Source organism: Balaenoptera physalus (genome assembly GCF_965194825.1).
Source record: "Balaenoptera physalus genome assembly, chromosome: 6".
Classification (NCBI taxonomy): Eukaryota; Metazoa; Chordata; class Mammalia; order Artiodactyla; family Balaenopteridae; genus Balaenoptera; species Balaenoptera physalus.
In genome coordinates, this window is record NC_138885.1 from 68,269,172 (window position 1) to 68,283,392 (window position 14,221).

General features: G+C 35.4%; 1 protein-coding gene and 1 long non-coding RNA gene across 8 annotated transcripts in view; one reads left to right on the forward strand and one right to left on the reverse strand.

The window, feature by feature from the left end:
• The window catches only part of LOC309662596, a 95,562-nt gene that overhangs the window by 51,815 nt on the left and 29,526 nt on the right, over positions 1–14,221 (forward strand). The window lies entirely within an intron of this gene.
• The window catches only part of ATF2 (activating transcription factor 2), a 78,236-nt gene that overhangs the window by 10,316 nt on the left and 53,699 nt on the right, over positions 1–14,221 (reverse strand). For all 4 annotated transcript variants that reach the window (XM_082465423.1, XM_082465424.1, XM_082465426.1 and 1 more), the window contains 2 exons: positions 8,821–8,970; positions 6,055–6,261 (listed from right to left, as the gene is read on the reverse strand). In XM_082465423.1, the coding sequence (XP_082321549.1) occupies positions 6,055–6,261; positions 8,821–8,970 (357 nt within the window). The remainder of the gene's footprint in view (positions 1–6,054; positions 6,262–8,820; positions 8,971–14,221) is intronic.

Consider the following 14,221-nt stretch of genomic DNA (forward strand, 5'->3'; position numbering starts at 1 on the left):
ACCATTGCTCTACTCTATTTGTATCTATTCAAAGGTTACTTACATACTGATGAACAAATAATAGATTTTTTAAAGTCTGTCTGAAACAGATCAGCCTGATGAAATAATGACAGGATAGCCAATTGATTAATCAGTCAAAATTTTTCACTGATATCTGGCCACAGATTGATGACCAGGTACTCCATAAATTCATGATCTTTGACTTCCTAGTTCAGCTACTACCCCCCAAATTAAAGAAATAATATTGGATAGTTTCTTCTTTGGGGAATTTCTCATTGCTAAAGATAAGCCAGTCTTCACAAAAATCAATGATTAAGTATCTTAACTTCCCACCACAAGTTTTAAGGGTTGTCATGGATGCAAAACCTTATACCTGAAAACAAAATAGTTCTTTAATTTTTATCTTCAACAATAGAAAAAAAGGTGACAGAGTTTATAATATTTTGCAAATATTCTGCAAAATGAATGGGAATGACTCTTTTCCTATTCTCATACTTTAATTACTTGTTTCACATCTGTCTTCTCTGCCAGACCACAAATTCTGCACGTGTTAAGGACAATGTCTTTCTTCACTGTTCTACCCTGTGTCTAATAACATGCCCTGCACACAATAGATGCTTAACGACAGAACGAATAATAAGTAGCATTTGCACAGTGTAGTTACAACATACTTTTCTATTACCTCTCTCATTTGATCTTCAAAATAGTACTTATTCTATGAGTTTGACAGATGGGGAAGTAAAGGCTTGGGAAGATTTTAGTAAAGGCTAGTAAAAAGAAGTACTCAGAATAAAATGCATGAGGTAGAGGTGGCATCACTATTACCCTTTCCCCCTCTAGAATATAGTGAAAAATTCAGGGGGGAAAAGGAAAACAGTTCTATTTTTTTTCAGGAATTAAACAGATGTTGTATACCATCTCCCAACTGCTGCCATTCCTTTCTATTTCGGGTGATATATACTAAAGTAAAATATCGTTTAGGTACCAGGAATAAAAGATTTGATCCCATTCCCCTTAAGTCAATGGACCAATAAGCAAAACCTTTTCCATATTATTAACTTATGAGTGAAAACTCCTCACATATCCTGCTATCAAAGAATGCTTCCATTAATTTACTGAGCTTCCACTCCACACACATTTTGCAATACCTAAGTTTTAAAAGCAAAATCCACAACAAACTCTCCAAGTTTTGTCCACAGATAGTTAAGGAGCTCCTATTAGTAAAGAGAAGAGTCAGCCTTTTGTTCATAAAGGAAACGCTGAAATTCTAAACTGAAAACTAACCCCCAAGATGAGTATAGCTGAAAGACAAAGACATAACGAGGTTAAAACCATTTCAAGTAAAAGACAAAATCATATATTACCTTTAAAAATATAATAGTTTATAACCAACAGTATCCAATTCTTGGTCTAGATGACCATAAATGTATCTAATACAATTTGATAAAATTGCTCTTTTAAAGCAATGACTCTAGAAAGCTAAAATATAATTAAATTCAGTGAGTGGGGCAATAAGGTTGAATAATTAGTATTTTCTTTGAAACCTAATATATATTTGGTAAAAATATGAAGAGTCACACCTCAGCACTCATTAAACCTTTTATTATATATAATATATAAGCACATGGGTCATTACTGATCAGCTAAGCCTGTATGTCACGTGAAGGATTATTAAGGAAATGTAGAATTGATGAATGTTTTCACATAAAGTAGAGTTTAATTATTTCTTTGACATTCAATTTTCTTTACAAGTCATTCTGTTCTTCACAGTTAACGGCTTTGCTGTTGGCAGACCAAATGAAATTTTTCTCCAGAATCTATTATAAGCACATTAACTCTTCATACTCTGAAAACTAGAATGTGTCACTTACTTTTTAAGAACTGGTTTTATTTTATATGACAAATAACTAAAAAACAACCAAAAAAATCATATATCCACTTGAAACAATAAAGTCATAATTGAAGTACCCTTTCTTCCCAAACCATCCATGCTTTCCAACCCCCTCTTCATCACTGTTACAAGCTGGTACATGTCATTCTTAAAATTTTACTTCTATTTAAAGAATCATTTCTATACTGACTTCCATACCTACACATTTATCCATCTAACTATAAACCTTTCATTAATGAGAAAGAATTATGTTACACATTTTAGTATGCAACTTTAATTTATTGAGGTGAAATTTCCATAATATAGAATTAACCATTTTAAAGTGAACAGTTCAGTAGCATTTAGTACATCTGCAATGTTGGGTTACCACCACCCTCCATCTGTCCATTCAAAGTAAAACCCCTTATCCATTAACCAGTTTCTCCCTATTTCCTCCTCCCCCCAGTCCCTGGAAACTACGTTTGCATTTTGTCTCTATGGATTCATTGGTTCTAGATATTTCATATAAATGGAGTCATATAATTCGTGACTGTGTGTGGCTTCTTTCACTTAAGCATAATGTTTTGAGGTTCATCCACATTGTAGCATGTACTTTCACTCCTTTTTATGGCTGAAAAATATTCCACTGGATGTATATGCCACAATTTATCTATTGATGGACACTGGGCTGTTTCCAGCAACTTTCTTTTTGCCCATAATAATATATTACAGACATTTTTCCAGGTTAACACATGCAGAAGGACCTTATTCTCTTTCTTTTTTGCAAAAGTATTTTTTAAAAAATCCCTGATAACACATCATTTCACCTATCTTCATATTTTGGTATGCATCTCTAAAATTAGAACACTTTCTTATCTAACCATGATGCCACCATCACTCAATTATTAATGATTAAAAATACTGATTTTTATGCTTAGTGACATAAATTATAGAAAGACAAATACTGTACGATATCACCTCTATCTGGAATCTAAAAAACAAAACTAGTAAATATAACAAAAAAGAAACAGATATTGAGAAAAACAGAACTTACCAGTGGGGAGAGAGAAGAGGGGAGGGGCGAGATAGGGGCAGGGGATTGAGAGGTAAAAACTACTATATATAAAATAAATAAGCTACAAGGATATATTGTACAGCACAAGGAATATAGCCAATATTTTATATAAGTGTAAATGGAGTATAACCTTTAACAATTGTGAATCACGATGTATACACCAAAACTTATATAAGTGTATATTATACATCAACTATACCTCAATTTAAAAAATATACTGACTTTACTGGTTCTGTTTGTAATTTGAGGTATTAACTAAAGTTATGTTCAACTGTAGAGTTTAACTTAGTGATTTCTTGAATTTGACTTCCATTTAAAAGTTTTGGGACTTCCCTGGTGGCTGCAGGGGACGCAAGTTCAATCCCTGTTCAGGTAACTAAAATCCCACATGCCACGGAGCAACTAAGCTCTAGAGCCTGCGTGCCACAACTAGAGAGCCCGTGTGCTGCAACTACTGAGCCTGCACGCTCTGGAGCCCACATGCCACGACTAGATAAGCCCTTGTGTGCCGCAAGGAAAGATCCCGCATACCGCAACGAAGATCCCACATGCCACAGCTAAGACCCGACACAGCCAAATAAATAAATAAATAGTCTTTAAAAAAAAAAAAAAAAAAAAGTAAAAGTTTCACACTTGCTTCAAAACTAAAGTGTTAACTAACTTTTACCTAGGTGATAAATCTTGCCTTTATTCCTTCAATCAAGAAATTTCTACCCAAATTAGGAAATATAAAAATGTAACACAATTTACAATAATGATATTTTAATCAGTTTGGATGGTAGAAAAAGCAAGAGATCAACGAAGTAAATTTTACATTTATTTTGAACGCTGAATTTTCCAAGGTTTTCTGAAATAATAAAGCACTGCTGCTATTCATAATGGTGACCAGTGCTGCAGTATAATTAAAGAAATAGCAATGTCTCATTAAAAGCTGTTAACACTGCTATGCCTTGGGTCAAAACAGAAAACTGGCCCAACCTAAATAAAGTCCAATACCATGAAAATAATACCATATACTTATATAATGCTTTATAGTTTTCAAACATTTTTACTTCTTAAAAGGGCACAATAAGCCAAATTACAAAGAAAAATATTGATAAATTTATCTTATTAAAATTAATATATTTAAAAATATCTGCAAACATTCTAATTCGACTGATGTATGTAACAACCCACAGCAGTCGGACCAGCAAGTATTATTATCTCTATTCTATGGGTAAGACAACTGAGGCTAACAAAGAATGCTATCTTTAAATCACATAACTGTTAAAATAGCCGAGTCATTCAGAAGAATGATTTTGTTAAGAACAGAAAAGAAAAAAATAGGTACTCCTAAATCACTTTGTTAATGTAATATGGACATTTAAAAATTTAAATGATGATAGTTAATATTCTAACAGAGAAATCTGGTAAATAATAGACATTTATAGTATATAAATAAATAGGTATCTATAATCTGTTTCACTTTAAGAAGAAAAAAATTCAAGTTTTTTTCTTAAACATTACGAAAATAGTTCTTGAATAAGAATTCATTTGTCAGATAATATATTATTTCTTAACATATCCTAGTATACAAGTACATAGTTGAAGTCTCTGTGATATGGTAAATCATGTTTAATTTTGTTCTAAATGGTTAAAATGAAATGGTTAAAAGTAAATTTGGTGAGATAATTATATTTGTCCTAAAGCTAACATGTCAATATTCAAAGCACAACAGAGTTTTTTTTTAAATTTATTTTTGGCTGCATTAGGTCTTCGTTGCTGCACGTGGGCTACTTTAGTTGCGTCGAGTGGGGGCTACTCTTTGTTGCGGTGCACGGGCTTCTCATTGCGGTGGCTTCTCTTGTTGCAGAGCACGGGCTCTAGGCGCTCAGGCTTCAGTAGTTGTGGCACGCGGGCTCTAGAGCGCAGGCTCGGTAGTCATGGCGCATGGGCTTAGCTGCTCCGCGGCATGTGGGATCTTCCCAGACCAGGGCTTGAACCCATGTCCCCTGCACTGGCAGGCGGATTCTTAACCACTGAGCCACCAGGGAAGCCCCCAACATAGAGTTTAAAAGATGTCAGCCTCACGTATGAAAAAATTTTGCTATAAAATTTACATTAGATTAAATGCTTCGCCTGGTGTGAAAAAGCTTCTTCCTAAGCATTTAACAAGACACTTATATTGGTGACATCTTTAAAGATATAAGAAGAGAGCAGGTCTCATCATCAATTCTGATTACACAGAAGATTCATTTTTAACTAGGAATGGATAGCTCAGAAGGTTGACCAATAACAACTACAATTCATTAACATCAGTTTTCTAGTTGATGCTCATCAATTGGTATTTTAGAAGATTTTACTTGAGAATATTCACAACATTAACAACAACAATAAACAAGGAAGAAAAAACAGAAGGAAGGAAACAGACTTAGTGCTGCCCAATACCATCATTGCAAATCTTACCAAAGACTGAACAGGAAGGAGCCTTAAACCTTTATACCCCGTAAGGTTCCTAAGAAATGTATCTGAGGCACACTGGCAGGGCAGTATGAAATGATTTTTACTGCCACTGGCCATATTGTACCTGTTCTGTGGATAATTAGAGTCCTTCAGTTTCCAAAGCTGTCAATCTGGCACCTTTCACGAGCACTATATTCACTTTAAATAAAACAAACAAAACAAAACAAAATTTATAATTCAAAGAACAAAAGAACTAAAAACAGAAACTACAAATTGCAGCAACTTTATAGTTGTGATATAAACCAACAAATAAGAAAAGTAAAATACCAGTAATAACTTACATTTTGAGATTCTTTGTTTGAACTCTATATCACAACTTTATAAAGTTTAAGCCAGATAGTTTAGGTACTTTTGTACTATACAAGTAAACACTTATATTTAAAAATTTCTTCACTGTATCAGTGTTGAAAGTTTTATATTACTTCATCTCGGTATTCAAATAGGTTTATAAAACTGCGCTTTACTACAGATTCCATACACACCCAATATTGTGTCCTAAAATGTCTGGATGGCTAACTAGGAAAAAATAGGGAAAATGTGTGTTCATAATTATTAAAAATAAATAAATAAATAAATAAATAAAATAATTTACATATATGCACCTTACCTGCAGTTGACCATTTAATGAACTCAAGTCTTCTGCTTTCTTTTCTAAAGATTGAACCCAGACTTTTCTTTTTTGTCTACATCTTGAAGCTGCTGCTCTATTTCTTTCCAGAAACTTCCTCCTTTTTTCATCAGGATCTTCATTAGCTGCTCTTCTTCGACGACCAGTTGTATTTTGGGTCTGTGGAGTTGTGTGAGCTGGAGAAGCCTATAATAGACACAAATGAAAGTTTTTTATATTTGTACCTAGTGATTAAATTAACACAGGCCGTAAAGGGTGGCAAAGGTGAGAGCCACTAATTTTATTTTCTAAGTCTCACTGTATACATCAATATTGTGGAGCAATGTGAAAGTCACCCTGTGGTTTAATAAATTCCTTGAAATAAATGACCATTGCTAAAACAAGATTCTCACTAACTATCACAGTGAATGTATTCTTTAAAGTTTGTATAGTATTTTCATTTTTATAGAAATAATACAAAGAAATTAAAAATGCAATATAAATGATCATGTACAGATCTTGTAGTTTTCCATCTTGTATTTTTCCAAGTGTACTTTTAAGCAAACATTGTGGTATTATTCAATCCTTTGATAATTATTAAGGTACTAAAATAAAAAATAACTTCCTATTTAAATTCATTATAAGAAACCATGTTTTCTATGCTATTTTTGAAATAAAAAAATAGCATTAAATCTGTAAATTTTCTTTAAAAATTGGTTTCTCTAAAATTAAGGAGTTGAAAGTACATACATATTTTAGTGTATTCAGCTCTTCTTCAAGTTTTTGAAATTTGGGGTCAGTCTTTTTCTAAGGGTCAGGTTCCTATAATTATTAATGCTCATTTTCCTGGTGGGTAGAATCCCACAGAGTCTAGATTTTCATTTTAATTGGTCCCCCTGCCCTGCCGGATCAGCCAGAGACAGAAATCTTCAGTCACTAGTGATACAGTCCAGCCTCTCACAAATCCCAAAATTGTGCCACACAACACTTGAATACAGGAGACAGTATATGAACCCTTAGAAATAGTGCAAAAGAAACAGCACTTTGTGGCCACAGACACATGATCCAAAGAAGCAGCCTGAAAAACCAGTCTTTTACCTCTACTTAATGGTATTTTAAAATGATGTGAACAAAAACTTCTATCTTCTCTTAATCTATACAATAAGCAAAAATCTTAAAAACTTAAGATAAGTTCTGCAGGGAAATAACCTGAATTAGTTCTTACTCTACAAACTCCAAAAAATCAAAGTTATCATTCCTTTTCCAAGTAACTAGCATTAAATATTGTGAGGGTTATTTCGTTTATACTGTATTTTAATTGTAATTAAGATCAAGTATTAAATCAGATTCTTTTACCTACATAATTGCAATTTAATCTTTTAGAAAAATCTTTCTATGGCTGGCTGCAAGAATGGTAACTTTGAAATATTTTCTTTTCTTTATCCTCTTAACTTACTGATAATAGCAGGTTTTAAAATTTTACTGAATAGGAGAGAACAGTTTTTGTTTTTTGTTTTTAATTGACAGCTTGGTTACTACAGCAAAGGCTAATCACAAGTATTGTAAGCAGAAACTATTACAGAGTTATATTTGTATATCATTACCCCTAACAAGGATTTGAGGCTACGTAGAAGCATATATTCCTCCTTCTCTCCCTCCTTCCAGTGATTCATTCATTCCACTTCATTGAAAAAAATACAGGAACTATGCTAGTGATGCAGCAGTGAACAAACAGATAAAAGTCCTGCCTTCATGGAGCTTCATTCCAATACAATAATAAAGCTATAAATGAAAACTAGATCCAGGAAAACTACAGTTAGTATAAGAAAATAAATTATATTCATTTATTTTCTTTTAAATAAACTTTTAAAGATGTAAAAGCCATACTAAGCTTACAGGCTGTACAAAGAAATAGCCATAAGCTGCATTCGGCTCATGAGCTAGTTTGCTAACCCCTGAATTATGACATGAGAACATACTCACTTTTCCTCTCTCTCTTGGCCCCTAAGTAAAGTCGCTTAGTGGACGACAACCACAACTACATTCCACTTTATCTTAAGTTTCACAAAGATAAAATACAGTAATCTAAATACCCATGCTTAGTAGGCAGTCTAAAACTTGCTGTGTAACTGTGTTTAATTGGAAAGTGTTACTTTTAAATGTGAATATTCTTTAAGTAGAGACGATAAAAGGTCTAAATAGAGCTCAAACATTTAACAGAAATATAGTAATGCTTACTGTAGAAATATACTGCAGATATATAGAAATATCAATCATTTAATGGGCAGTAACAAATTAAAGGTAAGTGAAAAGGGCCTCTGGTATAAATAGCTGCCATTAAGCCTATCTGCTCCTTTGGTGTATTTCACAAATGTTAATTCAAGAATCGTTTGACTTATATTAGTAATATAATACCTATATACATTACTTGTTGAATACAATCAACAGAAAAAAAGTTTTCTTTAAAAAGTATTGATGGACATTATGCCATGTCAAACCAACATACAGACACGCACAGAAACATTTACAGGGCGCCATGAGCAGTAACAACTGATTGATTATTTTTACTTATTTATTTTTTGTATCAATATTTTTACATTGAACTACCTTTTCCTAAGGCTTTTTATACACTTTTGGAATAAAAATTTTACCAGAAATTTTTTTTCAAAGCATATAGTCATTTAAGTTACACTGTGTTTTTTTTTTTTTTTTTTTTTTTTTTTTTAAGGATAATTGAGCACTGAATGATAAAAACAACACACATACCGGAGTTTCTGTAGTGGATGTGGCTGGCTGTTGTAATGACTGTGGTCGAGATTCCTCTGATTGAGTCCTAACCAGTCCGCTACCATGACCTTTGACAGTATCGCCATTGGTAACTGGAGGATGTTGCTGGGTCAAAGCAGCTTTTAATCTCTGAAATGCAAACACCAATTTAAAAAAAAGTTTCCTGCTTTCCACCCAAATCCAACTCCCAGCATACTGTTTGGTTAACCAAAAGAAATTACTTGTTAAGGAATACATAAATACATTCGGCTTTAATATTAGTTTTGATTTATCATATTCCACTGCATTCCTAAATATCAGTAAGACAAACAGGACCTTTGGAAAGTTTGCCTGAGTCTTTTTTGTGTAGTACTACTAGAGGGTTCTGTACTTTGCTATTCCTAATCAGTTTTGAGAAAAGAGTGAAAACTAAAAACACTGTTGACTGAAAATAACTAGATTTGTTCAAGCAAAACAAGTTAATAATGTATGTTTCACCTATTTTCTCCTATCCCATTCCTATATCCCATATCCCAGTCTTTTCAGGCTCTGCCTAGATTCTTAGACCTAAATATCTTCTTTTTCAGATTTGAGTCCGTTTGATCTCTGCTTGCAGGTTTGATGTCACTGCTTACTTGGACAATGACCTGCTGTTGCATTTTTTAGGCCCCTGTACTGACTGTCAGACTGAACCTCCTCCTAGAACCCACAGCTGGGTTTGCCTCCCTTAGGTCTTCCCTGTCACCAGTAAGCAGACCTAGCTCCAAGTCTATCCCTTCTACTATGTTCCATTTTGCCAGTGAACTGTACCCAACTCACTGTCAGAGTATGGCAGATCTAGCGTTATAATGAAGCTCTAGACATTTATGGCTACTTCTTTAAAACAAAACAAAACAAAACAAAACAAAACGAAAACACCATTTGAGTAAAGCTTATTATTCTATCAGCAAAAATATATGAGTGTCTTATCTCCCCAACCAGACAGTAAGCTCTTTAAGAGCAGAGATTGCCTTTTATTTCTTTGCATCCCTTTTAGCAACTGGTACATTGATTTGCTACAAATATATTTGCTAATGGACAGAAATTGGTTTCTTTGAAAATGGCACATGGGATCTTTGGGGTGGTTTTATTGTTATGATCTATAAATATGAAATAATTAGCACAAAATAGTCATATTATAGTATCTTAGCAATGAAAGGGATCTCAGGGATCTGAGAGACCTGGGACTATTATTGATGATATTGTTCTTAATAACTCAGAAGTAGCCCTTGAGCTCAAAATATAGTTTTATAACAAAATCTGGTGAAGAGATATGTCATTACATTTTCCTAAGATCCACACTCAGGTGCACATGTGGTGGGGAGGGAGGTTACAAATACTGATACAAGAACTATGCTGCAGTCTACCCAGTGCTTCCCACACTTCCTAGAAGTCAATTAACTGCCTTGGCATCACATGCTAAAAACAGATTCTTGGCAACCTTTCCTCTTTTCTTTCCCTGGAAATAGCATAAAGGAGTAGATAATAGAGAAGAGCTTTAGAAAAAGTCTCCCAAATGATTCTAATACAATTGTTTTCATTTATTCCAACTAAGAACAATTTAGAAAATTTGTAATTTCTTTATTTTCACCTGTACATATCTTCTTACCATCTATAATTGATCCAGATCCCTTAAAAACTGAAGCACAGGACTTCCCTGGTGGCACAGTGGTTAAGAATCCCCCTGCCAATGCAGGGGACACGGGTTCAATCCCTGGTCCGGGAAGATCCCACATGCCGCAGAGCAACTAAGCCTGTGCACCACAACTACTGAGCCTGTGCTCTAGAACCCGCAAGCCACAACTACTGAGCCCACAAGCCACAACCATCGAAGCCCGTGTGCCCTAGAGCCCTCGCACCGCAACTACTGAGCCCACGTGCTGCAACCACTGAAGCCCGCATGCCTAGAGCCTGTGCTCCGCAACAGGCAAAGCCCCCGCTTGCCGCAAATAGAGAAAGCAGCGCGCAGCAATTAAGACCCAACACAGCCAAAAAATAATAATTAAAAAAAAAACTGAAGCATATATGAAAAGATCAAAATTTCCACTGAAGCAGTAATTCTAACTAGACAAGTGTTAATGGACATTTTCTACTGCTAATCATTGTAGATTCTGGGTATGATTTTAAAAACAAAGTCAGTAGTGTAAAAAATGTTCTGTTGAGGTATAAGTTACATACAGTAAAATGACCTCTTTTTAGTGTACAGTTCTGTGAGTTTCAACAAGCACATACAGTCGTGCAACCACCCCCTACAATCAGGATACAGAACAGTTCTATTACCCTCCCAAACTCTCCTCATGCTTCTTTCCTGTCACACTCTCCTCCCACCCACAGCCCCTGGAAACCACTAGTCTGTTTTCTGATCCCCAAAGTTTTGCCTTTTCCAGAATGTCATATAAATGAATCATACAGTGTATAGCCTTTTGAATCTGGCTTCTTTCCTTTAGCATAATGCACTTGAGATCCATCCCTGTTGTTGCATTATCAGTAGTTTTTCAATGAGTTTCTAATAAACAGTATTCTGATTTTACAGATTAGGACACTAGAGATCATTTGCCCAAGGTCACACAGCCATTAAGCTAGTTAAAATCCTAGATTTGAACGTGGATCTCCTTAATTTCAAAGTGCACAGTTTTTCCATGGCATCATGTTACATATGTTATCCTACCAAAAAAAAAGAAAGAAAAAAGGAAAAATCAAGAAAGAAAAAAGAAAAAGGAAAAAATTAAGGAACATAATCTGAGGCTGGATGGCTTGATGATTCAGAAGACAACCACAAGGGAATTCCCTGGCAGTCCAGTGGCTAGGACTCCACGCTTTCACTGCCATGGGCCCGGGTTCAATCCCTGGTTGGGGAACTAAGATCTCGCAAGCCACGCGGCATGAAAGACAACCACAAAGGATTAGGAATGCCAAGTCTGATACTGCAACTGCTAAAGTCATGTCACTCTAGGATCAGGTATGTTTTTTCCATCTTTTCTGACTGAATACTTCTTTATGAATTGCAAATAGCACCACAATATGTAAAGTCCTAGTATCTTCACAGGTTAGTATATGTAATGTATACCGTATACATATTAGCATACATAATGTATACAGCTGAGAAGACACTTTACTGTTTAGAATTTAACTCTGCCTCAAACAATCCGTGTGACTCTGAACAAATCGTTTCAACCTCTGAGTCTGTTTCCTTGTCTGTAAAATTGGGAACAATGATAATTTCCTTGCAGGGCTGAGGTAAAGATTAAATATAATATGCAAAATTACCTGACTCATAAAAGGATTTCTTTTTTTAAAATTATTTTTATTTATTTTTGGCTGTGTTGAGTCTTCGTTTCTGTGCGAGGGCTTTCTCTAGTTGCGGCAAGTGGGGGCCACTCTTCATCGCGGTGCACGGGCCTCTCACTATCGCGGCCTCTCTTGTTGCGGAGCACAGGCTCCAGACGCGCAGGCTCAGCAATTGTGGCTCACAGGCCCAGGTGCTCCGCGGCATGTGGGATCTTCCCAGACCAGGGCTCAAACCCGTGTCTCCTGCATTGGCAGGCAGACTCTCAACCACTGCGCCATCAGGGAAGCCCCCAAAGGATTTCTTAAATATCAACTTCCTTACTTTTTTCTTTTTTAAAAAATTATTTATTTTATTTATTTTTGGCTGCACTGGGTCTTTGTTGCGGCACACAGGATCTTTTGTTGTCGTGTGCGGGCTTCTCTCTAGTTGTGGCATGCGGGTTTTCTCTTCTCTAGTTGTGGCACACAGGCTCCAGGGTGCGTGGGCTCTGTAGTGGTGTGTGGGTTCCAGAGTGCATGGGCTCTGTAGTTTGCGGCACGCGGGCTCTAATTGAGGCACGCGAGCTCAGTAGTTGTGGCGCGCGGGCTTAGTTGCCCTGAGGCATGATGTGGGATCTTAGTTCCCTGACCAGGGATCGAACCCACGTCCCCTGCATTGTAAGGCGGATTCTTTACCACTGGACCACCAGGGAAGTCCCTGCCTTACTTTTTTCAAAAACAGCTATTGAGGCCTCTATTTTTTTAGCACAGGTGTCAGGGTGAGGACACCAAATAATCAGGAAAGTTCCTATACTTTTGTATTTTCAAAATATACTTAGAGGGAAAAAAGTACTTAGGGGTTCATCTTAAGGACTGGTTTAGCTTCAGACATATTTTATTACGGAAAATGTATTCTCAAGACCATGTGATACACTGCACTGCATCTTTCAGAATCCAAGTCAGATTCCTGGTTCCTTTTTTTCTTCCTTCTTTTTTAAACAAGCAGAAATGACCACATTAGCAGCTAAGATCCAGGAAACTGGGACACTCATAAGTGATGGGCTAATGTGGAAGTGGATGGATTAAAATTAATTAGGTAGGTGACCAAAGCAGTAGTTGGCTATAATCAGGTAGGAATACTTAGGGTAAATGGTCAAAGAACTGAAAGTAAAAAGACTGGAGTCTGAAAGTGTGGGTCACATAAACAGAAGGGGGAGGATCTGAGTGTGCATACTTACATCTTTTAAAAACCAGTCTACAGCGTTAGGTTAGGGCTTTCATTTCTGGATATAAAATGTACATAAATATACGTATTGGTTGAGATGTGAAGCTTGGTAAATTATGTGTTGGTAAAACATTTTTAAGTCCTTAGGTAGAAAACACAGAAGAGCATTTAAAGTTTTATAGTGAAAAGCTTAACTCTTAGAATTAATGAAATACAGTAACTGCACATAGGGGAGTCTGAAGTACATAAACATCACTCTCTTGAATAATCTTTAGTAGGGCAAGTTACTACCTTATAGAGCACTTAAAAGCAGCATTCATTATCCTCTCTTGACTGCCCTAGGGTATACAGTACTCATCCAGGGAGGAAGCTCTAATGTTTACTCCATGCTGTTACATTGATTACGATGGGTCTAACTTGGAAAAGTGTGCCACTGAGTACAAAATGTAAGAAAAAGATTTTCAAGGGTTAATTAACACTGCTTTGAACTGCAGATTTTTTTTTTTTAAACAGCAACAAAACACACGTACACTAAAAAAAATTACACTGGGTTAAGTGAAGAAAGTTGTCATTAAAGTGATTCATATACATTTTACAACTAATATAAGGATATCTAGAATCCACCCACATATATGTTAGAGATATTTTAAAGAAGGGCAACTATTTGGTCCCCCCCAAATTAATGAAAACATATAAATATAATATTTATTTTACAGTAGAAATTTGGAGCTAATCAATTAGTCCAATTACCATCTTACAGATAAAGAAACTAAGGCCCAAAGAGTGAAGTTACTTCCCAGAATCACAGAGCAAGTTATAAGAGAAACAGAGCTAGGACCAGAAATTCTGTCTGTTGACTCTTACTTCACT